General features: G+C 44.2%; 3 protein-coding genes across 8 annotated transcripts in view; 1 reads left to right on the forward strand and 2 right to left on the reverse strand.

The window, feature by feature from the left end:
* The window catches only part of BRWD1 (bromodomain and WD repeat domain containing 1), a 67,261-nt gene extending 59,927 nt beyond the window's left edge, over nucleotides 1-7,334 (reverse strand). For 4 of the 6 annotated variants that reach the window (XM_087758021.1, XM_087758022.1, XM_087758023.1 and 1 more), the window contains exons 1-7: nucleotides 6,722-7,334; nucleotides 6,482-6,540; nucleotides 6,243-6,272; nucleotides 5,989-6,048; nucleotides 2,627-2,777; nucleotides 1,232-1,330; nucleotides 506-666 (exon numbers count right to left, since the gene is read on the reverse strand). In XM_087758021.1, coding sequence (XP_087614147.1) covers nucleotides 506-666; nucleotides 1,232-1,330; nucleotides 2,627-2,777; nucleotides 5,989-6,048; nucleotides 6,243-6,272; nucleotides 6,482-6,540; nucleotides 6,722-6,785 — 624 coding nt within the window. In that variant the 5' untranslated portion in view covers nucleotides 6,786-7,334. Of the gene's footprint in view, nucleotides 1-505; nucleotides 667-1,231; nucleotides 1,331-2,626; nucleotides 2,778-5,988; nucleotides 6,049-6,242; nucleotides 6,273-6,481; nucleotides 6,541-6,721 lie in introns of those variants that run through there. The other 2 variants (XM_087758025.1, XM_087758024.1) reach the window with 2 other exon arrangements.
* A 3,724-nt stretch (nucleotides 7,335-11,058) lies between these two features.
* HMGN1 (high mobility group nucleosome binding domain 1) lies at nucleotides 11,059-17,246 on the reverse strand. The gene is made up of 6 exons (XM_087758032.1): nucleotides 16,954-17,246; nucleotides 16,488-16,520; nucleotides 16,348-16,377; nucleotides 16,173-16,223; nucleotides 14,432-14,563; nucleotides 11,059-11,945 (listed from the first exon to the last, which is right to left on the reverse strand). Exons 1-6 carry the CDS (start codon nucleotides 16,966-16,968, stop codon nucleotides 11,898-11,900), a joined length of 309 nt encoding a protein of 102 aa, XP_087614158.1. The 5' UTR covers nucleotides 16,969-17,246; the 3' UTR covers nucleotides 11,059-11,897.
* Nucleotides 17,247-17,440: 194 nt separating this feature from the next.
* Nucleotides 17,441-25,528, forward strand: GET1 (guided entry of tail-anchored proteins factor 1). Its single transcript, XM_087758031.1, has 5 exons — nucleotides 17,441-17,572; nucleotides 19,595-19,760; nucleotides 21,157-21,224; nucleotides 22,070-22,184; nucleotides 23,902-25,528. Exons 1-5 carry the CDS (start codon nucleotides 17,483-17,485, stop codon nucleotides 23,973-23,975), a joined length of 513 nt encoding a protein of 170 aa, XP_087614157.1. The 5' UTR covers nucleotides 17,441-17,482; the 3' UTR covers nucleotides 23,976-25,528.
* The last annotated feature ends 236 nt before the right edge of the window (nucleotides 25,529-25,764 follow it).

Here is a 25,764-nt window from a genome sequence, read left to right on the forward strand (position 1 = left end):
AAACTGAAAGAGGGTAGATTTAGATTAGATATAAGGAAGAAAATTCTTCACCATGGGGGTGGTGAGGCACTGGCACAGGTTGCCCAGAGAAGTTGTGGATGCCCCATCCCTGGAAGTGTTCACAGCCAGGTTGGATGGGGCTTTGAGCAACCTGGTCTAGTGGAAGGTGTCCCTAACCATGGCAGGGGGGTTGGAATCAGATGATCTTTAAGGTCCCTTCCAACCCGAACCGTTCTATGATTCTATGACCAAACTGCATCACTGAATAAAGCTCCTACATCAGTGTCAACCTGACTAGACATTAAGTATAACAATTTCTTACATGCTTCCGACCTTTAATTACATCAAATTGTTCTGCTTAAGCATGTCCATGGAACTAATCAGCTACATTTTAACTCTACCAATATCCACCTCCAGAAGTTTTAGCGTAACATGCATTTCAGAGTTCTCTTCCTTGCATTCATCTAGAACTATATTCAGATTCGGATCTATTTCATCAACTCACAGTAAATATTCTATGTCCAGTCCTATCGAATGCAACACAATATACAGAAGAAAGATGGCCAAGAATCCGTCTGTGCATCTTGACATGCTGATACATACTTCCTGGAAATGAAGTACTGAACTTTGCATATCCAGTTAATTGTTTTGCTCGATGTACTTCCACTAGAACACAAAGAAATCAGAGAATGAATGTATTGATGTTTAAAGCAGGTCTATTCTAAAACATGATTTTATTTAACTTCCATTAATATATTACTTCAGGACTTACTAGAATTGACTTTCAGATTTCATAAAGTCAGGTTTTTTTGTATTTGCAATTTTTTCTAGGTATAAAACCAAGACAGTATTTTAAACTTGCTCCAATCAAAACTTCAGTCTCTAAACAGGAAGTGCTAAACATTATCTTTAATTTCCCATGGCTTTCTAGACCTTAAAATCATACAAGAGTCCTTCTATCCAAAGGAGAAGGATTTGTATTTTCTGAAGGTTTATCTACTTAATACAGTGGCTTTATAAAAGAAAAAAGTCATCTAGAGGCTACTGTCTCACTAGTGCTGTGAGCAAACCTTTGTATCCAATACACAGCTCCAGTGAAGTTGAAAGAAGTTCTCCAGATAAGCCTCCAGATCCAGTTCTGAGGTGCAATTTTCAAAGTTGTAACAAGGCCAGTATCAAGATACACATCGCATGCTCACAGCAGCAGTGATGAGTGCTGAAAAGAGCTTACCAAGATTTGGTGGTGTGCCATAGTTCACAGGAATTTCAGGAGGTCTTCCTCTGTGAAGAGCAGCAAATGCAGAGCCCTTCCAAACAGTGTTCCTGCAATCTTTAAAACCAATTGGTTGAAGTTCATCATAAGTACATGTTAAAAATGCCAAGAGAGCTGCAGTTCCAAAACATGGTAAAGAACGTATCTATAGGCGGTCTCAAACACAGTAATGAAACAACTGAAAAAATAGGAACACCAAATGCCCCAAAACTTTCCAGGAACAGTGTAGCATCAGATGAGAGAAAAATCCATTTCATACAGTAACAGAAGGAGGAAAAAAAACAACCCCAATACAACCAACAACCAAACTTTGAAATTACTCCTAAATGGTGATGCCCCTGCAAGTTCACGTCACACAAAACTAACCTTTTAACTGAATTTTTTCCTACTCATTCTCAGTGCAAAGCATTTAAGATTTTTAACATCTTCATGAATATTTATTCATAAATATAAATACTTATTGAATATTTATTAGTATGAAATTATTTAACTAGATGATCTCAAGAAGTCCCTTCCAACCTGACAATTCTGCAATTCTTAAAAAAAAAAAAAATTCCCACGCTGACAGTTATTTTGGCACACTCATGCTGAAATAATTGCAATTGTGATTTTCAGGATAGAACAGTCACTGTCATTCAGTGTGCATCCTTTAAAGCAGTTAAGACCGACAACTGAAAACACAATAGTATCCCATAAACCAGTCCCACACCACAGCACCTAGCTACCCAACAGAACTTCATACAAACACATCAACACCCCCTCCGAGAAACATTCAGAGAGATATGCCTAAAGCTAAAATCTACTCTATCAAGTAAAGTATGTGCTTATGCATTGCCAACCATTCTCTTTACGTTACGGGCAAGGACTTTCTCCTGTGTATGTACAGAACTCACAAGTACTAATTCTGATGCCATTTGCATTAACCAAGAAAACTTTTAGAAAACTGGTGTTACTGTCTCACATTTGCACTGAACAGAGTACAACAGCTACCGCATTCAAAACCAGCACGGGCCAATATACTACTGGGAGCGTCGGGAGATGTTAGAGAAGTAGCACCTGTGCCCTGATGATTCATTATATTACAGTAATACTGAAAACTGGCCATGTTCAGCAGCCTCAGCACTCGGAGTAACAATAATTCTTGTGATGCAACTTAAAACCTTTTCTTCACAACAATCAATATATAGTTATACCATTAATACACAGATCGCTAGTGTTTTGGTTGATTAAACACAGTACAGAAGAAGTAGGGGCCAATTGTGGTGAAAGCTCACCACTTAAGTATTCCAAAAGTTTTCACCATACACTTATGAAAATGTATCATACCCATTTCAAATAATAAACAAACCGTACCTTTTGCTGTACGTAACAATGACTGTCTCCCTGCACCAAGTAAGGAATTCACTCTCGAAATGCTGGGTGGTATCTCCTTATCCAGTATAGGGCCAATACGCTTGCAAATTTGTAACAAATGGTCTGGAGCCACATGTTTGTTGGACAGCACCTGACAGAAATTTAAGTTTTAAAAATATATATGGTACATCCAGAACAGATGAATCTAAAACCATCGAATATTCACAGGTATATTAAACATTGTTTAAATATTTTTAAGTTCAACTTACAAAACAAAATCAATTCTGTTAAGCTCTGATCTAACAAATTCAACAAGTACTCTCCAAGAATGGGAGAGCTGTAGTAAAAATAACGGCAGTAAAATTACTTACTGCACATCAGTATTTTACTACTGAAAGACTGTAGCATTCACACATATGGCACCCATTTGTGTGGCACCCTACAATGAGTGTCTTTGCCCAATTCACCCAATTATTTTTATTAAAAATAAAAAATATCATTCAAACCCTCATAACTCAAGATCATGGAGAATTTTGCTGTAATCCAGCACAAGAATTTATGCAACTAGTACTTCAGTCACACAGTACTTGTTCGGTAAACTGCAAACTAGTAGGTTTGAGTACAATCTCTCTGAAAATAGATTCCTTGAAGAACCAGTACTACCTAGCATAAGACTGCCCTACTTCCTTAAACCGAAAGGATCAAAACAGTCATCCATCCATTCAGGAAGGATCCCATACTATCTACATCTAACAATCTAAAAAAAATACACCACCACACACACTCAGATGTCTCAGTCAAGAACAGATGTGTGTGGTTTTTGATTATTTTTCCCCCTCTTCTTCCTGGGAGTTCAATGAAAAAATAAATCCTTATCTAACTATAAAGTCAGTCACAATAATGAAGAGGTTAAATATGCAAAGTAGAGTTTACAGAGACTCAAGTACACCAAACCACCAGAATCATCAATTTAAACTATTGGGGAGGTCTGAATCAGCAGGCACCCATGCTTACTCCACTCTCTGATCTGGCCTCATAAAAACCAGTTAGACCCAGAAGCCACACTGCTACTTCAGCAGCCAGACTATTCCCAGCCAATACACCCAGGAGAGGCAGAGGGCCACACCAACGCAGGTATGTGGCCTCTTGCCCACGTAGCTCAGAACACAGGCAAAACTAGCTCATGCTTATGATGCTATTCCCTTAGCCTACCAACTGAACTTAGATGAGGAAAGTCCTGACAAAGCTGATCTCGTCATCGGAACAGCGGGAATAAAAATACCACATGCTGTCATGTAAGATCTGTTCAACAAGAAGTTGCCCAAATGGACATGAGTATTGAGAATGTAAGATTTAAGCCACAACCTAATGCTTGTTTTAATAATAAAACACCAAACAATGTATAAAGCTTGCAGGAGTATAGGTTGTATTCCGGGGGGGGGGGGGGGGGGGGGGGGGCAGGGAGGGGGGAATATAAGTGAAATAGTTAATATTACCACACAGCCAAATATATCCAAAGCGAATCAGCTCATCAGACGCTTAAGGTTGATTAAGAGAAATATATTTGGTATTCCAAAGATTAAGAAATACGCTTTTTCATCAATTCTTTATAAATTTTGCCTCTTGAATTGCTATAGAGCAGTACTAGCCATGACATTCAGGACAGAAAGCTCAGCATACTTTACGCCAAGCATTATAAACCATTTTGTTTGCATGCCATCATCAGGCAGTATATATTCCAAATGCAATCCCTGACAGAAGTATGCATACAAAACCTTGCAATTAATTTCCTTTTAAAGTAGTTTTACTCTGATTTTGGAAGGAACAGTTATGTTAAAGTCTTGCTCCATTTCCATGATGGACAAAGAGGAAAAGAAATAATTGCACCACATGATTGCATTTGTCTGTGGTCTCTGCAAATTCGGAGTGAGACCAGTGGGACAAGAGGTTCCCAAAGCCCCTCAAAAGCAGAAACTAAAACCTTCAGAAGATTAATTTGGATATTCTGAAATACTATTAGCCTATGCAGAGATTTCTTTTAAATTGTGTAGGAAAGTGAGGTAGAAGCAGCACATATTAAAGCATTAATCTGACAACTGTATATGCATAATAAACACAGTTAAAAAAGACTGCACTTAAGTCAGAAGAATCCACACATGGCATCTCCCAAGACCACCACTTTTTGCCAGAAGAACTGGGGTCAAGAAAACCAACCAACCAACAAAAAAAACCCCAAACGATCCTTTTTAAACTTAATACTACTTTCATGTTTGCTAAATTCAAGTCAGAGCTTGAAAGTATTCCTGTTCAGCAAGACTAGGCTTTTTAGTGACTTAAAGCATTAATTTAAAACCTCATTTGCTCAACTGACCACGCTGACAAGCGGAAGAAGTGGAAGCCAGTTTATCATTTTAAGCAGAACTTAAGTAATTAAGAAAATGCTTTAAACAAAATTTCATTCCTTCTCTATGCAAATACAATTCCAAGATCTTCAAGTGTTACACAAGAGGGACAAGGAGAACTATAACAGTACACAAACTGATGGGTAAAGGAGAAGTGAGTCAATTAACCTGGAATGCCTGAAATTTAGGGGGACAAAAAGTGAGAGTGAACATCCGTTTAAAGAAAACCAGATCAACTACAATAAAGTAGGATAAAACCACACTGGGCGGGCACCACCAGGCCATCACTTCACAAGATTCAACTGCCAAATATACTTTGCCATTTAAGAAGCAGTAAAATAAAACACCAAGAGAAAGACAGCTTTCCATTCTGAAACAGATAGAAGTTAAAACATTTAGAGCAAACAACATCAGCTGTAGAAGGCATAAAGTACACGCTGTTAAGAGATTGCTCACATCCTTCTAATATTTAGAAACAAAGCTATGACCAGTGAGTAGCCAGAGATAACGAGCACACTCATAGGCACCAGAACTGCCAAGCCTTGATTTCTGAACAGCGACTTCATTTCCTAATCTGTTGAAGGGGACTGATGAAGGAAGCCAACCAGAAAATAAATACCGTCAAATCAAAATGCGCCTAACAAACTTGCTCATGAAACTCTGAAATGAAACCTTGCTTCAGATTGGTTCTTCCCTATACGTAGGCAGTGGCATGTACCAATGCACAACGCCAAGCTCCACCTCTGCTATGTAAACAATATCCGCAATTTAAAACACCACTGCTGTTTTTGTTAGTCTAATGTAAAGAAATTAAAGGCCCTTTCCAAAATAACTCCAATGTCTTAACAGAGCCGGAATGAAACTGGAAGGTAAAGCTTTGGGCCTGCTTTTAAAGGTAAAGGGTCTAATATCAATGTTATCATCCCACATAAAACTTTTTAAAAAAAAAAAAAGTCTCACCAATTCTTCGTAACTTCTATAATGCTCATTTCCTTGCCAATCCAACCTTTTAGGAAGCAACTAAATGGAGGGAAAAAAAAAAAAGAGGAAAACTGAGTGGTTAAAGGGGAAGGAGGGATAGATCACATCCAAAACAATGTGCGTTGAGGGGAAAAAGTTAAGACAGTAGAGCGGAAGAAACTTGAATGACTTGTAAAGTAAAGGAAACTTTTGACTACAGCAAGAGGGATGATTTCATCAGAGCCGACACAGACCTGGTGCTGCTCCAGCTCCTGCACCAGCACCTGCAAAGAAAAGGGGAAAAAACCACAGTGTTAGGGACGAGCCAGCCTCTGGCTTCCCCAGCGGCCGCTGCCGCAAAAGGGCTCGGGCGGGGGAGGGGGGTGGGGGGACCGGCTGCTCACACCTCCCCTTCAGTCCTCTCCGCGGCAGCGAATGGCCGAGGGGTCTGAGCCTCTGCGCCCAGGTGAGTGTGCGGCGCCCCTGTACTCACCTTCAGCGCTCTCCTGCAGGGCCCGGTGGTCAGGAACCGAGCTATGAGGAAGTAGAGCTCTGCAAGAGACACGGGGAGAGACGGGGGATGAGTCCGGGGCTGGCTGGGGCGGGGGGGGAGCCCCCGGGGTGACTGTAATTCATAATCACGGTCAGGAAGATGGCGGCAGGGAGCGGCGGCGGCGGCACCGGCGATAGCCCTCGCCCTGGCCCGCGGCCGCCCGCGCCCCGGCGGTTTTACCTGATTCAATGAGCGGCAGGGACACGCCGCCGCCGGAGTTGGAAGAGGCCGGGGGCTCAGCCATGGCGGCCCCGGCACGGCGGCTGCCGCTCGCTCGCTCGGCACAATCGCTGCTGGCGGCGACCGTTGCTGCCCGGGCAGGGCTTAGGGCTCAGGCAGCGCCTGGCGCGGGCAGGGCCCGGCTCGGCATAGCCCTGTCAGCGCCGCCCCTCCCCCACCGCCAACCGCCAGCCAACCGCCCCCCCCTCCCCCCTCCTCTCTCCTCCGCGCGCGGGAGCGAGCCGCCCCCGCCCCCCGCCGGACGCCGCGCTCGCGCTCCGGCTCTCCTCCTCCCCCCTGCGCTGGCACTAGCGCAGCCTCGGCGCCGCCGCCATCGCCGCCGCCCCACGGGCCGCGGCGCCGCCGCCGACACCTGCGCCGGGCACGCCCGGGGGAGGGAGGGCGGAGGGAAAAAGTAGTCCCCGGCACGGGCGCCCGGGGGCCGGGGCGCGACGGCGGGGGGGGCGGGGGAGAGGGTGCGCGTGCGGCCGAGGGGAACGCGCGGGGCGGGCGGCGGGGAGGGGAGGGGAGTGGAGTGGAGTGGAGTGGAGAGGAGAGGAGAGGGCGGCCGGCGGGGGAACGCGAGGCCCGGGCGCGGAAGGATTGAGCGAGGAAGGCGGTTGGTGACGGAGCGCTGGTGGGCGGGGCCGCCCTGTGAGGCGGGGGGGAGGTGTCACGGGGCGCGCGCGCCAGTGCGCGCGGTGCGGCCGTTCGTTTGCCGTTGCTAGCCGGGGGCCGGCGCTTCCCCAGGGCCCTGCGGGCGGCGTGCGCGGCGGGGCCCGCGCCCAGACCCGCGCCCCACGGCAGGCTGCCGTGCACGCTCCGCCGGGCAGCTGGGCAGAGCGGTGCGCTCCCGGGCCGGTGGCGCTGGGGAACGGCTCGGGCAGTGGCACAAGCGCGCCTGCAGCCAGCGCGGCAGCGCTCGTACACGGGGCCGGTTCTCCTGTGGCTCCTGTTGGCCGCTTCAGGCGATCTCCGATCTCCTCGGGCCGACCGGTCCCCTCCTCCGGCACCGGGGCTCCGCGGGTGCGATGCCCGGGGGCACCCCGGCCACCCCACACGGCAGGTCAGGGACCGGCGCCAGCAGCTTTGCTCCAGTGCCCCCCACTGCCTCGGCAAACTGGTGCCAGCACCACGGCCCTCCCCCCCCACCCCGGCTCCGGCAGCCTGTTGGGGGCGGATTTATTTTTTTTTTTTCCTTCTTACAGTTGTTTCTCACTTCTGCCCAGCATGAATTCTAACATAAATGTAGCAATGGCTACACTCGAGCTGTATTTTAAATCTGAGCTGTTCCTTTATTTTCCCGTTCTGCACCTGCGGTGGCTTGGTACGCACTTTCAGAACCTGTGAAGTAAAATAGTCTTACACGTATCATTGTAGAAATATGCGTGTGTTTTACTAATCTCGCTACCTCAGACGTGCTTTCAGCTTTTGACAAAGAGCTGCTGCACACCTGAGGTGCAGGCCCAGCCGCGGGCAGCTTCCCCGGACGCATCCCAGAAGGCAGCCTGCTGCCTCCGCTCCCTGCTCCTCACCACCTGCCTGGGCAGTGCCCCTGCATCACAGCTCAGGTACAAGAAGAAAAAGAAAAAAAAAAAAAAACACAACAAAAAACCCCAGTATCCCGTCCATTAAAAATCTCTCTTCAAAAGAGATCCATGGTTTTCTGCTTCCTGTATTGTGGCAAGCCTGAGCTGGATCATTCTTAAAGGCCACCTGTGTTCCTCCAGATTTCCCTGCCAAACAAATCAGTATTCATTAGCTAAACTTGGATGCACTTCAGCGTCCTGGCTGCGTTCGTGTTTTAAAGAGCTGTGATCTACCCGATGCTCGAAAATGAATTCCAGAATGGTGCAGCGTGAACACGTATGAAACAGCGCTCTCGTAACCAGCACAACTCGTAGCAGCATACGAATACGATTGAGTAACTTCAAAGAAACACGTTTTGTTCTCTTCATGGTGTATTTTGAAATGGATGGTCCTCCGTTACGTATCTATTCTGTAGCGCTGCATGCAAATCCGCACGAGATGTCACTCCATTCCTCAGTCGCAGAGAGCAAATGTAGCTGGTATCGTACAGGAAAGAATGCTTTTTCTGAAGCATGCCCGTGGAAATTCCTGTCAGACAAACTAAAATGCCTTCCACTCCAATTCTCCACAGGCAGAACTGACATCTAGTGCCAATATATACAATTCCTCATTTTCCCAGTAGCCAAACTGGTGGGTTTTTATGGTTACGTGTTGGCACGTCACGCTCTGCGGGGAAGGGCAATAGTATCTGTCTACTGCAGAATCAATCCAAATTCATAGCTGATTCACCTACGTATTTACTAGGCGCCCTTTATGTGATTAGGAAAGCCTATTTCATTCTTTACTGCATCAAGTGGGCTGCGCCGCTCAAAACAGATCTAGGGCTCCTGTGCTCCTGATGCGACTACCTCGTCCCATCCTTCTTCCAGCGTGAAAATTCCTCTAACCTGCGAGAGAGCAGCTGTCGCTGATTTACCCTCGCTGAGTCCTTTCACTGCCATAATAAAGCAAGAAATAACTTTTTGTCCCCAAGAGTAAATATTAGGGAGCAGTTACAATAACTTAAACAGTGGATAATAGACGCTAAGAGAGATGTTGCAAGTCAACAGGATCTCAACATCAGAGACTCAAAACACATGAAAAGTAGGCATTCAGTACAAGGAGGTAAGAGAGGTTATTTTGGGCTTTTTACCTGCAAGTTTATTAGTCATTTAACTGGTGTTTTTAACCTGCTAAAACCAGGAAGTCAAGAACGTCGTGTAGCTATGTCAGGCTACTACTAAATGAAACCAACAAATAAGGTAGCTGGAAGGGGCACTGGGGGGGAAGGCAGGGGCCGTTAGAAAAAATGGCATAAATTTACAGTCTGGGAATATCCAAGAACTTGAAGCCAAAGCCGCTGCCAAAGGCAGGTGCGCTCTGCTAGGAACAGAGCCGTGGTGGAACTGGACCAGAAGCATATCGTGGTCCGGTGTTGGAGCACATCCTATAGATCAGCTAAAGAAAAGGTAAACGTTGCTTAAATATTGAAGAGGTAAAAATGGTAAAATGCTTTTTCAAATGAAAGCTTTGTTTAAGAAAACAAGTTAGAGGTGAAACTAAAGTGTTTTTTAGAAATAACCACATGGCGATTTGAAAAAGGCACCAAAAATGTACAGGAAGCAGATACTGTGCTTGCAGGTGTTAAGAGCATAAACAAGTTCTTGGTCAAGGGGGAGAAAAAAAAAAAAAAAAAACAATGAACGTTACTTTTTGATCTTGACTCCTCCCAAGACAAGGTTGCCACCTGTCTGACTGGCATCAAATAGACTGGTAAGATAAAACCAGGCTACTACCTGCTGCAATTCAGCAAAATAATGTGAAATGGGGGAGAAAAAAAACGCAAAACAAACCAAAACAACCTCGTGCTTTGTGGGAAAACTGAAGTAATACTGTACTAGATTTGATTTTTTTAAGGTTAAGTAATATATACTTAATATGCCCCCTTCTGATGAAAGGCTGTTAAATCTTGAGCAAGATTGATTTAATTTTCTCAAATCCAGCAAGGAAGAATCAGGACAGTTTTGTACTACACAAATTACCTCTCCGCACAGGTATGTTTTATTTGAAATGCCACTCTGCCAACCCGCAACCTTATCGAGCGGGTACACTTGCTCACAGCAGAGTAAGCTCACCTAACGGCTCATCAGCACCAAAAGGGAAGTTGTCTTGTGCTTCCCTCCCTGCTCCTGCCCAGGCTGTCCCACGGCTCATCCTCTATGGATGGCATTTGATGCAATCCTCCTTTACGTAAACTCGGCTACCGGGGGAAGAGTTCACAGCCTAGGTTCATTTTTCCCCAGACATCTGAAGCTTTACTGATTTTAAGGCAGGAGTTGGGGAAATTCCAATACGGTTCCAACACAACACCACCTGATCAGTTAACATTCAAGAGGGCTGCTTTGTGAATCTTCCTTAAAGCAGTTATTTACACGCGAGTGCACATGCAAACTCTTAGATGCCGAACAGATGAAAACATCTGATGCTTACTAATTATTGACTTTTTTTTTTTTTTTAAGGTAACAGAAGCAGCACTAGGCTATCAGTTTTCAAACTGGAAGTCCAGATTAAGACTGGAACTACAGTTTTCTACTTGCTACTCACTCCCTGCATTACCACCTATCTCTTGAAAAGTACATTTTTAACACTATCAAGAACATGGTTAAGAATCAAAAACTACACCACTTAGATTGTGAGTTGTCATAGTCAATGCAGGAGCTACAGAAACATCCTTTCATAATCAAGATTTATTTGGCTTTTGTTTGGTGATCACAGACACTATGAACAATTTTACAATTGTTTTTATTCACATAGTTTTTTTAAATCTAAAAAGTATAATTCTGGATTTTTTTCTAAGACTATTTCAAATATTTTTGTTTGATCTTTGTAGACAAGCTGTCCTTTAAAACTGAATGTGACGTTCCAGTATCTCGAATACTAACGTAACAAGTTACATCTACCAAGCCGAAACTTGTACTTCGTATTTAAAGTCATAATAGAAGTTTCCAATCTTTCGCATCACAGCTACAAAGTTGTTGGAAAAAATAAAGCTGCAACTACCAAAAATAATTTTGTCACAGATATACATCACTCAGCAAGAAATCCAACACTAGGGAGCAGTTTTATTAGATAAGCAATTCTACTGCTGGTACAACCATAGATACAGATAAATAACTAAAATGTTAAGACATTCTCAACATATCATTATGAATTCCAAAGTCTGATCTGTGTTATGCTTCGTTTAATTGGATAGAAAAACTGTCCCTCACAGCCCATGGAACGTGAAGCCTAATCAAGGCTTCAAAGCCTTCTCCTCAATGTAACACGCCATTAATTTCTGGTTTCATAGAAAACAGACAACCAGTACATGATTTTACCACTTAAAAAAAGCATTTAGACTTATCTAAATATGTAAAAAAAAGGGTTGAGTTGGGATTCTCTCCTTTTTAAAAATGTGTTTTCTAGAACTACTAAAAAACTTGCATTTACAAAATAGTTGATAAAAATATTCCTCTGAATTGTACAAGAAAGGTATAAGGACCACCAATTAAAGACTTGGTACCAGATGTTACTCGGGCTTAGCTTCTTTTTCTACTGCTGCATCAGATGCTGGGGTCTGAAAACAAGACAAAAAAACAGAACACTTCAATGCAGAAAGTTTCTAAGTGACTCAGCCTCCTAGTTCGTAGTATTTTTAATGCACAAGTTAGCTAACTTGACATACAGAACAACCACGACTTGCTTCTACGTACCGTGCTTTATAGTCTTAATAAACTGGTGTCATGGTCTGCTTATTTCTCTTGGATAATGACCTACTAAAACCAAGCTGTCTTGCAAAGGCAGCTTTCTTTTTTTTAAAGAAGAAAGCCCATTTCAACAATTACTGCCTTTATGACAGGAAAAGGGGGCTTTTTAACCTACTAAGCTAAAATCCCTGCATATAGCATGTTTAGAAAAGACACTATAGATACACTTCATGCATTTACATTTCAGTGCAGCACTGTTAACATATTCTCAAATCTTACCACGTTTAAGTAACTAAGACTGAGAAACACAGTAATGCATTAAACATAATTCTGTAAAGATACATCCAGTGCAACTGAACTGTAGCTGCACAGCTATACTGTTTTCAAGTCCAGTCTCTATATGCCATCCCTCAACTTCAGAACAAGTTAATACAAACTTAATCGATTAAAATTACAACTCCATTTAGATCGGAAAACTCGCTGCATTTGCAACGTAGGTTAAAAAAAAGGAATGTAACATATCTCTTGACGTAAAAATTTTACTTAATTATTCGAAAGCTTTGCAGCACCACCAGCAGAACAGACTGTTCAATCGCAGTAGTACCCAACCGGGAACCCTAACACCTGTTTGGTCTTTACTGCCGCCTGGGGGAAGTTTTTGGAGGATGAAGTACGGAAGCCATTTCCATTCGCAGGCGTCTGTGAGTGTCACCAGAAGTCATGACTGGCCCTTCACCAGATCGTGGATTAACAGCAGCATTGCTGACACTGTTGTCCTAGCTGAAAACAGGAACGTCCAACAGGACAGACTATACCTCTGCCTCTTCCAGGCTCTGGTGTTACATTAAGCCTGGAACTTTGGCTGGTGTGACCAACATGAGACCAGCATGAAGATGTGCCCCAGAAGTCATCATCCGTTCCTTGTAAATTTGCATCATCTCCGCACTAGTGTACTAAATACACCTCGGCTGAGAAATATTGCCAAATTTAACTTTCGCTGGTATTGCTGAAATACTACATGCACAAATGAAAAGACCAAGTTATGCGATAATAATACAGAGCCAGAGCTACACAGAAAGTTAAGCCAACTAAAGAATTCCTAGTTATAGCACAACTTTTTCACTAAGATCACACCGTAAGCTTGCAAATGAAAAACGGTTACCCCGAAATAAGTTTTCTTGTACACTCAAGTACCATCCTGTACCTTCCTCACCCACCAAAATGCATCATCTACCTAAAAACCAAATACTATTTTCCTCTGCTTGAAGATCTATCTGCACAGATAGACCAGTGCGACAAAATTCAGATAGACTTTTTTTCCTATTTAAAAAAAAATTACTTTTCAATGCAACAACCAGACAGGAAGCATGAATCATGAATTAAATTAAAAAGTCATCTGACTATCTGATCAGCAAACTCCACTGAACTAATTAAAATGAGTGAGGCATTCAATATTGCAGAAACCTGCGATGAATTCTAGGCCTGTTACCACACGAAAGCTTGTGTTTCATCCAGTTGTTAACAGCTGCCCTAGTAAAAGGCACTGCTTCTCCCTACAGATCTTGTCCTAAATTTAAAGCTAAATTATGTCCACATTCCAGAAAAAGAATGCAGTGTGGAGGATGCTTTAAGTTAGATGATCAGTGACTCCAAAAACTTCAGCAACAGGGCCATGTTAGCACAGTATTACAGCCAAGACTGATTTGGCATGTTCTTTTCTTCAGCAACAACAACTATTAGTAGTTTTTGCACTTTGTCTTCCATCCCTGCACCAACCTGTCCCGTCTACCAGCAGTGTCTGTATCTCTGACTCCTATGAATATTATCTCAGCTTTGGTTAAATCATTTCAACTTTGGATTTTCAGCGAAAATGGTTTCCAGTCCCAAGAAAATGAATTTTGCATTTGTCAAAAAAGTTTTGTAGCAAGAAGGAACCCGTCTTCCAGTAACAGCAAAGGCAGACTAAAACACAAACCAAACCCTCCGAAGACAGACCGCTCCCCACCCCGAGCAACATCCCCTCTGTACACCCTGGATGTGTTATTTTGCCAAGACCTACCCGCAGGGAAAACAGCCCCTCTCTGAAAGACATTATCCTGTATTGGAACTTTGGTAAAATTCTCACCTTTTTCCTTAATTTCAGGGACTGTTATTGCAGGGACATGTCACTGCAACTCTTTTGGGGGCAACTAGAATCTTCCAGGTACATCCACTAATGTTTCAATAGCCTACATCTTCCTTTTGGCAGAAATAGATTCTATTATGAAGAACTGCGTATGTTTCTGATAGATGTTTGGATAAACCAGTACAGTAAGTTATCCAACGGCTTTGCGCCAAAGAATACAGACAACTTTACCTCCTCACTTTTAGCTTCCCCATTTTCTGCAGGCAAGTTGTCCTTTGTCTGTTCTTGGTTTGTCTCTTCTGTCTGTTTTCCTTTGGGCCCCTTCTTCCCCTTTGATTGAGCCTTCCTGTCCTCAGATTTATCCTACAATGAAATAAATTTCCAGTAAGTAAATTCCTATGACCTATTAGGTAAACTCTGAAAATAATAAAAAACACACAAAACCAAGACGGACTTGCTAAACAGCAAGAGCTACTACCAACAACCAATGAGCTAATAGATAGTTCAACGGCCAAAAAGTTTTCCAAACTATACACAGACAAACAATCACAGTTTCAGATAGTCAATAAAATGAGAGAATCAAACTGGGATAAGATAACAGTGAAATATTTCTGCAACCCATTTCAAGAAAGTCCAGAGATAGCTAAAATGAGAAGGAAAGCACTGAAGCTGGAGAAGTAAAACGCAATCAGTACAAAAGAGATTTTTACATTAACAATGAGAAAGTTTCCAACTGACAAAAGACTTTAGTGACAGCATGAGTTTTAGAACAAAGAGGATCAAATGGAAATCAAGTTACATATTTATTTGAATTGTCAATGGTAACAGCGATTTAAAAAAAACCAAACAAAAAAACCCATCATTCGCATATTCACATTACAGCAGCATTCCATGGGGGCCTCATGCAAGGTCTTCTCCTTAATATTCTAAGCTGACAATTGTTTGTGATGTACTTGGTTTATATGAACATGTTCCCAGCTATGAACTGTGGAAACATTTCTTTCTAGAAGTAGTTATAGGCAGCAAGTCAGCATCATGCGTATCAGTCAGCATCAACTAGCAGCATTAAGAATTAGATGCACCATACAAAGACACCGGAAAAAAAGAGAACCAGAACTGAAGTAAAATTGGAAAGCTTCCTCAAATTCTTTAGGTTTACAACTTCAAAAATGGGAACAGATATTTAAAACACTGGAATGGAGGTGTATTACTGCTTAGTAACTGTTCAGTAGGATTAGTAAAATGAAAACATCAGAAAGTCTGCAAAGCAGAGTTCTATATTAGTGTATTTGAAATGCTCTTAATCCATACATTAAAAAGAAAAGCTTATAATCACAAAGGAACACTTAAAAACACATATACCAACAAGCCAACAGCTACACAGCCCTTTTTATTTCTCCCAAGAAACGAAGAATTTTACACCTCAGTTATTGGCACTGCGAAGGCTGTAATACTGAAAAAATACTGAAAAATTGAAAGATCATACGAAACCATGCTTACTTACACATACACACAAAGACCTGAAAGCTAGACTACATGAATGGAGACTCGGATCTTTTTCAGTGGCTGCCTAAGTGATTAAAATATTTTTTTTCCTGTCCTAACACACTGCTTTAAATTGTGAGCTTATTTTATCCCGTTTTGTTACAGTGATGAGATACAATCCTATGTACAGTTGCTTCGACATTCAAGTAGTTCCGCTCAGTACCAAACTACCACCTAACACCCGTGAATCGGTGCCCACACTTCTACGCAATAACAAGGACCTACTCCAACAGTGGTGGAATGTACCTGCAGATACTGACAGAAGCACCTGAAAATGATACTTCAGGTAAATGAATGTTCCCACAAGGAACGTGTGAAGACGAGCCGGAACGTTCAGACACCGTGCATCGCCGACACGACGCGATGACGGGACGCACAACGAACTCGACCACCTCCTCTCCCTCCCCTCTTCCCAAGTGACTCTCACCTTTGCCGCTAACTTTTTTGGTTTCGGCTCTGCTTTGGCAGGAGCAGGTTTCTGAGAAGAAAGAACAAGTAAGGGAGAGATTCGGCCCTCGGTAATCCCCTCTTCGGTGCAGGGCGGCGCACGCACACCCCCGCCCAGCCCGGCAGGGAAACCCCCCTCTCCCCCCGGTACTCACGGCGGACAGCCGCGCCGATCGCCTCTTCGGCTGCAGACAGGGAAAAGAGAGGGAAACGGCGTGAGCGGGCGGCGGGCGGGCCGGGAGCGGCCCGGGGCGGGCCCCCCTGGCCCGCCGCTCCGCCCCGCCCCTACACCTACCTCCTCGGGGGCCTCCCCGTCCGCCACCGTCACCTGCCAACACAAACAGCCCGCGTCAGGCGGCGCAGGCGCCTCAGGCCTCCGCCGCCGGCGGCGGTGGGGCGGGAGGGCGGCCGGGCACGTGACGCCGCCGCCCGCCCCTTCCCGCCGCCGCTTTCGGATTTCGAGTCCCGGAGAGGCGCGGCGAGGCGCCCGGCGAGCCCCCGCCGAACCTTCCAGACACCGCCGCCCCCCGGCGGGCCCTCCGTCAGGGGGGGCGCGGAGCTAGCGGCCAAGGGGAAGGGGCCGGCCCCAGTCAAGCGAGCGCTGGCGGCCGCCGCGCTGGTGCCCGCGGAGCGGCCGCTTCCCTCCGAGCCCCGTCCCCGCGCCGTCAGGCCGCCCTCCCCCCGCGCCCGTCCCCGCGGCGGGGCGGCCCCGGGCAGCGCGCTTCCCCCTCAGCGGTTCCTCTCGCTCCCGCCCGCTTCACCTTTCTCTTCGGCATGGCGAGCCTGCGCGGCGGCGGCGGCTCCCGCCCGCGACTCCCGGAGCTGCGGCGGCGGCGGCTCCCGCCTGGCTGCTGCGCGCGCTGGGTGCCTCACGGCGAGCGGCTGCGCCTGCCTGCGAGCCAGCCCCGCTGCGCAGGGAAACCGCCCCCCCCCATCCCAGCAGCGCCAGCGGCACCGCAACAGGATCCAGCCGGATTGGAGGGGGGGCGGGAGGCGGGAGGGGGCGACGGCGGCGGGGGGGCGCTCCCCGCTCTCCTCCCCGCCCGAGGGGCGCCTCCGCGGGGCGGGGCCGGCCGGGTCCTCGCGCCAGGCGGGATCTGCGCTAACCACCGCCTCCCCGTGCCGCAGGAGGGGGGAGACTCTTGATTGGCCGGCCCCCGTCACGTGGCCGCACCTGTCCCCCGTCTCCCCTCAGGCAGGCACCGGCCCCGCCGCGGTGCCGCCCGCCCGGGAGGCGCCTCAGTGCCGGGGGGGTGGGAAGGGGCGTGCCCGCCCGCGGAGGCGCGCGGCATGGCGGAGAGCGGCGCCTGGCTGCTGGTGCTCAGCTCCGTCTTCCTCTGCAACGCTCTCAAGATCCTCCTGCCCTCCTGCTCCGCCATCGTGAGTGACGTCACCGCTCCCGCCCCGCCCCCGGGCCGGCCGGGGGAGGCGGGGGGGGTGGGCGGGGGAGCGGCCGTTACTAAACCGGGGCCGCGGCCGAGCGCCTGCAGCGGGCCCTGGGGTGTCGGAGGAGGGGGTGAGGCAGGCCGTTACGGAGGCCCTTGCGGAGGTGGCGTCACCCCCGCCCGCAGGCGAGAGCTGGGGCGAAGTGGGGAGGCGGGGGAGGCGGCGCCGTGCCCGGCGGGCTCCCGGTGCCCGGCGGTGCCCGTAACGCATCCCCGGCTGCCACCAGCGGGGCCTGGCCCTGCTCCTTGCCTCAGGAGAGGAGAAGCTTGAGCGGCTGGTGCCGGGAAGAACTGGAGACGGTGAAACCGGGCACCGTGACAGCGGCTGCCTCCAGCAGCCTTGGTTAAGCGGGTCTTTGAGGCCAAGTTCTGGGTCATGAGTTACCAGTGTCCCAAATGAGGCTCCAGCCCGTAGGACGTTGCAGGGAACATAAAGGACAGCTTTGCTCGGTCCCACGCTGTTGAGAAGAGAGGTCAGTGGATACTGTGATTAAGGAGCCAGGCATCATGGGAGAAAACCTTAAGCCACAGTCACTAAGCGGGATGCCCCTGGTCTGATCTTATGCATTCCTGTGGAAGTGTGGCTAACAGAATTATGGACCAGTAAACTCTGTGACTGCCAAATAAACTTACATGCGAGCAAGCACGCTGAAATGCCTATCATTCTGCTCTTTTGCGTAAATAACTTCACTGTCACACAGATCAGTGCACACTGTTTGATAATGGATAAAAATCCTGCAAACATAAATTACTCTTAGCAATTTGGGACGCTGAACTCAGTGTTACTAAAGATGACTAATGAAAATCTCTGCTCAATGTTCTGCTGTGGTTCCTGACAGAAAGTAGTGTAGTCAATGAGAACATCAGTTGTGGGGAAAAAATTACACGTGTCATGAGAAAGCTAGAAAGATTTGCTAAGGAACAGCAAGAAAAAGGATTTATGCTCTTTGTGTCTTCATTTCTATGGTAAAGGGAGTTCATGAACCAACAAGCAGGTGGTGCCTCATGAAAAGAAAGCAGAAAAGTAAAAGAAGGGGAGAAAACGTTTGGTAACACAACGCGTGATTACTTTTTTACATTTACGTTGGTAGGAAATAATTTTAGCCAAGAAACCAATAAGATGTTATAAGAAAGCCATATTTAAACACACAGGTGAGATGTAGGAAAAGTAACTAATGCAAATTTGTGTTTCTGGTTTTGAGGTAGCGGTCAGATGCTGCACTAGATGGATGACAACTCTCAGCCAGTATGGCAATTCCTGTGTTTCTAACAGCCCCCAGGCTAGGCAATCTGTAATCTAGAGGAGTGATTCCCGATGGGTGAGCCATCCATTACTGGTGAGGTCTAAAACTGGGCTTCAGTGAATAAAGTTTCCACATTAATTAGTTTAAACCCTTGCTGAAGCTGCTGGAGCTGGAAAAGGGAATGATGAATGAGTAAGGGACATTGCTGGAGCTGGAAAGAGTAGTGATGAAAAGGAGTGCTTCCCCGGCCCTTCCTCTCCTGCGCGTATCAGGTGCTTCTCATCCAAGCCGTGCATGATGAGAATTGCAAGGAGGGAAGACAGCAGTTCAGCTCAGGACGCAGCGGCAGGCAGGGCCTGGGAGGTTTGAAAGGTCTCAGAAGGCAGCGTCGTCGAGAGTGGGGAGATGAGGAGATGAAGACAGAAATAGAGAAGGAAAAGGCAGTTAACCATAGTTAGACAAGTTGAAAATCACTGCCCTACAGGGACGGTAAAACCCTTTTTTGTTTGCTTCAGTCAGAACAAGAGAGTAAAAATTCTTTGGCTTTTAGAACATGTTGCAACTGTTAAGCCAAGGTTTTCCCGTGTCTTGATGAAAGGGCCTTTTTTATGGGAGGCTTTGGAGTATGTAAACAGGAGATCATACTTTATACATATTAAAGAAAACCAGTGGAATTCTGGATAAATAACTGATACTATTTCTTTACTTCTTAGATATCCAGATTGTTACAAAAGGATGCAGAGCAGGAATCCCAAATGAGAGCTGAAATTCAGAACATGAAGCAAGAACTCTCAACCATTAGTATGATGGATGAGTTTGCTAGATATGCCCGTCTGGAAAGAAAGATTAACAAAATGACCGACAAGCTTAAAACTCACGGTAGAGTGCAATGTTTACTCCCTTTTCTAGTTTCTGAAAAACATTTTGTCAAGAGTGTTTTCAATTTTAAGTATATTTCTCCTTCAACTTTTTTCCTCCCTCTCTTATCCATTTCCAGTTCTCCCTTCTTCTTTTCTTTCTTTCATTTTCTTTTCTTTAAAGTTTTTGGAGAGCTTGCTTTTGTCTTTCAATTGTGCATAGTTCTGCATACACTGCTAAGGGAGGGATTTAGATATAAATTTTTTGTTACAAAGAATTTCCTGGGCTTCACTGTGTAATTATTTACTCTTTCTCAGTGATGCTCATCACTGAATCATGTTTTGAGTAAGTCGAGGAAGACCTCCGCTGCGTATCTTCACTGCAAAAGGGTGCATTGCTCGGCTGGGGCTATTTGGTTGGTGTACTACAAAATGCTAGAGAGAAAACGTTGATCTATAAGGTAACCAGATGAGATCTTTCCTGTCAATTTGCAATCCTGTCTGATCTTACGCAGCAGCTTTTGCGATAAAGCTGTAGTGCTTTGCCTCCATTGGGAGTAGCATAGTCCATCGTCTCGTGGTAGAAAGTACAGGTAAACCTTTGGCACCAGAGCTTTTGCTCTTGTCTTTGCCCAAACTCACTAACCGATCCTAACAAGGTAGGAGACTACTTGCTCTGTCTGCCTCCTCTGAGCGGAATGGATGGATGTTTATAGGCTCCTTGCTTGGAGAAAGGACAATATTTACAACTGGCAGTTTTGGATTGCTTTCAGTAGTGTAATTCTTAACCCAATAATTTCAGTTAAACTAGATTTGAGTAGTTTACTTAGCAACCAACAACATCGTTTTAGAAAACTTTAGGCCGCCGTTATGTTTGAAGATGTGCTCTCTTCACTGGGCTTCTCTCTATTGGTTTGAGGTACTGCAACAGAAGAAAAATAGGCATGGGAAGTTTTAATACTGAACCTCACCAACGTTCATTCAATGAAGGAATAGTCTTAACTGTGGTCCTGAATGGAATAAGGCAAAAAGTACATCTGCTAAAGCCATCGTTCTCCCCTTTTAGGAGAGGGGAAAGTTTACTTTATGCTTCGTCTGAAGCAAGTTCTTAAGTTAGTAACCACAGTGGCTGTTCTCATTTGGGAATAGTGTTCTTGATTACGTGTGACATTTCTCTGTCTAGGATATTAGTGTTTTGCAACTTTTCATAATAGTGTTAATAAGAAACTACGGTGTGATAAGGACCTAGCACTTTCTTGCAGAAGGGTACTTTCCATATAGCTATGAGTCATTTGGAAAGAGATTTTTAAACACTGTAATGTCCTGATTTGAAGAGTGAAATATTAATACATTAATAGTTTTATGGAAGTCTAATACACTATTATAAATAATGCAGAGTAATTTTTTTTTTTTAACAGTGAAAGCACGAACTGCCCAATTAGCCAAAATAAAGTGGGTTATAAATATTGTGTTCTACATCTTACAAGTAAGTACATATTTTATTAGGAATACAAATTACTAAACCAAATCCCCAGTAGTGTTACCATTCTCCTCTGCATTTTTTTGGACAATGATTAGTCACACAGGTGTTTGACGTTCTAATGACACAGTGCATGCCAAACTGAAACAGTTTCTTGAAACAGAAAGGAGTGATGTTGCTGGTAAGGTCTGGTAGTTGTGGATGGAAGGAGGTTTGAGTTTCATTTCAGCCCTGTGTTTCTGGTTTTGAGATGACAAGGTAGGAGTTTGTCTTAGCTCTTTCATCACTGTTTCTTTTTTTCATTTATATACGGCACTGGAACCGAGAAGGTTCTGATACCTGTAAATATATTTTGCTTATGTTTTTGAAAACAAAACGTGCTTTTGATGAGGATGCAAATCTCCACTTGCAGCTGCTGCACATTTTGCCACAGTGCCTCATCAGATTGTCTCTGTAGTTCAGACTTGGTGCCAAAGAATTGTCTGGTAATAAGGATGACAGTGGTCAACCTGAAGATGTTTTTAGGGTAATGTTAAAGCTAGTTGGATTCCTAGCAGGCAAGGATTATGGCTAAAAACAGTCACCAGAATTTAACAGTTACTGTTACTGTGTTTGTCTGTGCTAGACTTGAACCAGGGTCTCAAAAGAAAGCAGTATTTTCCAACGTCTCACTGCTACCTCTTAATATTGTGCATAAAGTTAAGGTCATACTAAGTTTGCTTAAGAACAGTGTAAAATAACAAAGAAACTATTCCCTTTAATTAGAATTTGTGAATTACTGCTTCAAAATAGCCGTGGAAATGTACTTTGATGTGTATTATTATCCAAACTAATAAAAATTTCAATTCTAGGCTGCCTTGATGATCTGTCTCATTTGGAAGTACTATTCTGAGCCAGTTACAGTGCTTCCGAGCAAATGGCTTGCTCCGCTGGAGCGCTTGGTAGCCTTTCCTACGGGGGTGGCAGGTAAGGACCATACAGTAGAAAAGATCCATTTCCCAAGCCCATGGGGATGCTAACAATGTGGTGATGAAGAGCATGCACAGATTAAAAGCACTGTTTCTGTATGTTTCTTCTAACTCCCTTAACACAGGGAGGAGTTTCAAACATTTGATTAGCTGTTTCCTATGTATTCAATTCTTGTTTATTTAACTGACAATGAAATGAGCTATTTGTCATTTTTATTTCTTCTCAAACAGAGCAGCTTTATCTTTATCTATATGCAATAGACCCTGGAGAAGATTTCAAATCAGGAATATTTTTATATTAAGGAGTCCACTGAAATAGCAGAATTGGGTTTAAAAATGGGCAAATACTTCATAGGTCTGTATCACTTACATGCGTTTCTTATAAATTGCTGGGGTTTCATAGTACTGTAACTCCAAAACAATTTAAGGTATGCTCTCTCTTGGCATTTTGTCTTGTCTGTTCCCACCCTTTTTCCCATTGCACTTCTGTTGCATTTTTACCTACTTAAATCCTTTTCTTTTGGGCAGCTGAGCGAATTAATGATCAGAACGATACTACAGTTTGTAGATACCTGTTTCTCAGTGACAAGTGTGCTGGGTCTATGCTAACAGCATAAGGTAGATGGGCAGAATGACAGGACAATGTGGTGTGGAAATTTACCATCAAGCTAAAATGCTGCTGGTGACTTGTCATGTTAGGCTTCTAAGTCCCAACTGCCTTAGAAGGAATTGCAAAATATGTTGTTGGAATTGTATGCTGTTGTGTCTTTAATAGCTGTCTAGAGAATGATTTGTATCCAGCAAGCTCACTGGACAAGAGAAGAGTCTGCTTCTGTGCAGGGTGGGGAAATAGCCCTCGGAAGACATTTATTTAAATAGCATTTGAAGGGATTTTAAAAGGTTCACATCCCTGCCTGCCTTCAAATCTCCTTTTCTTTGTCTTGGCTGATAATCACAGTAAAGAGATCACTTTTGAATTCTAGGTGATAAACACAAAAATGTCTAAAAATCACCAAAAAGGTAGTTTCTTCACGTGTGTGCTATGAATAGCTATGTATTCCATGATACTATGTAGCATGATTCTATGTAGTCTGCAAGGTGGAAGTGCTGTGTTGTAGGACAGTCAGGGCACACCCTCCATTCCACCATACCAATAGGGATTTCTGTGCTGCTGGCTGGGATGGCAGGACCCTTTAAAACAGCGGTGCAAGGCACCCGGGTCAGTAGCAAAGGTCTCAGTAGCCTTTTTCTATACAGCTGTATGGGGAGCAAGGGGAAAGGAGAGAAGTATGCATTTAATACTTTTAAAAAGACTGATGTAAATTTCGGAGGAAATTTACTTTTTACCTATCTCAAATCTTGAATTTAGATTCTGGCAAAGTATTCTGTTACTTGCCATGCCTTAGACATTTTCCATTAGGTACATAGCAAATGTTTTTAGAAGCTGTGGGTTCTACATACCGCACTTTGGCTCATATTTGTGTTATTTGGTACTCTTTTCCCCAGACAATCTTCAGGTTTTCTCGGGACCAGCACGGAGTTAGCTGCCATCCCTTGAAGAGAGATATTTGTATATAAAAAGAAAGATGTTTTGTTCCTTTTCACCTCATAACTCTTAAGTTTTGTTTTTTACACTTCCAAAGTTGTTTTCAGAAGCTTTTGTGCTTCAGGGTTATTGATGCAATGATTTAAATCGTCTTTTATATCTCTTTCAGGTGGTGTTGGAATTACATGTTGGCTTGTGGTTTGTAATAAAGTTGTAGCTATCATGCTACACCCTTTCAGCTGAAGGAATCCCAGTAATCCATGGAGTCCTCAACTACATTTTCATTATCACCGTTTTAAATTAATTAAAAAAAACAAAAAGGAACAGTTGTCTTTCATGAGACTAGGTCTGAGATAATCTTTGTTACTTCATTTGGATATCAGTGAATATTCCTTTGGATTTATCTTCTGTTTCCTTAGTTTGTTTTTCTGTTTGGTGGTCAGTTTTCAAAGAATAGCATTGCTGTTTATAGAACCTCATTTTGTGTCTATTTTGACAAGTATGAACACTGATTCGTGGCAGAACTGTAAGACTTTGTCATGGCATATATTCGCCAAAATCTGAAAGTGTTGGATTTGTATTTTTAAGCTGGAAATGCACTGGCATTAGGAATTAATTTGGGAGCTTTGCTGTTTCTTTGCTGTATAATATGCCAGTTTCACCCAAAGGTGGGGATTATATTTGGTGACAAGTGGTACTAGAGGATAGAGGTAGGTGGTTTCGTTGGCTTAGGGTAAAACAGAATTAGTTCCCTCCTTGTTTTTTACACTAGAATTGGTGTGTTCTTGGGCTGTCTTAGAAAATGTCATTGAACCCTTGAATTTTTTCCTACTTTTATTGATAAGTGATCTGTCCTTCCTTGATGTTTTTTCTGCTTCCCAAACTGAGTGAGGATCACTGAAACTGTTTCCTTCTATGTTTTGGGAAGAAAGGTCTGGCCAGCCTTCTCAAGCTCCGTGTTAAGAAAGGGAAAGTAGAAGACAGTGCTGTGCCTTCAGAGGACTACATTTCTAAGGGCTTTAGCATATATTACTGACAGTCCAGGGTAACCTGAAACGGCTATGTAAATGTAAAAAGGCAAATCAGTGATTTAAATGTCTAAAGTAGTAACAGAATGGTAGCAAGCAGGAGGAGGAGGGAAAACAATTTTCTCTTTTGGAGTAAATCCTTCTTGCTGTATTTAGGTACAGGAAGTAGCCACAATATTTTGAATTTAAAGGCGGACAGAATTCCTCCTAGTACAGTGCCTGTACAACAGCAACAAAGTTGCGTTATCTTCCATGCTACAGAGGTATCTGCAACCCTGTCGTTGCTGCCTCGCAAGACAAACGGGTGGCTTAAAAAGTTCTTGTTCCACACCCCCTTTTGTTTTTTGACGTGAGCCTGAACAAAGCCCTAGGGGACACCTTTCCCTCTTCTGCTGGGCTTTGGCGATTCTGGCTCAGCTGCCCGCTCTCTACAGTGGAATGCATCTGTTCTGTTACTTCGGGTCCTTTGCCTTCCTGCCGGAAGGGGCTAGGGCCCCTCCATAATTAGCACGGCATTTAGAAATCAGTTCAAAAGGTCATGATACATCGTGTGTCTGTGTATATATATATATATATGCATGAAACGTTGCTTTGTTTGTGAACATTTTTTTTTTTAAATGTTAATTTTAAAAAAATTGATTTTATATTAGGGATTACAGTTAGCCCACATGAAAATAGATGCATTAAATATCATCAAGAAAAAAAAAGTTGTGATTGAATGTTATGTATAGTTGTGTTTTTATTAATGAAATAAAGCTTTTCAACCCATCTCAAGTTTTCTAATCCGTTTTTCAATGTTAATTACAGTTTTCCTAAAAAAAACCCACGCCTCCACCCCCCAAAACCCCAACCAACACCCCCCTACCATGTTCTTGCATAAAGAGATACTGTTAGAATCAACAGGCCTAATTTATTGTGTTTTTTTAAGTATTCGGAACAGTTTATTTAACTATGACATTGACATATTTCTGAATCTGAAGATGTGGCTAATGATATTTCTACTT

This window comes from Nipponia nippon, unplaced genomic scaffold (genome assembly GCF_047370975.1).
Source record: "Nipponia nippon isolate SJK-2023a ecotype South Korea unplaced genomic scaffold, ASM4737097v1 scaffold_2, whole genome shotgun sequence".
NCBI classification, from domain to species: Eukaryota; Metazoa; Chordata; class Aves; order Pelecaniformes; family Threskiornithidae; genus Nipponia; species Nipponia nippon.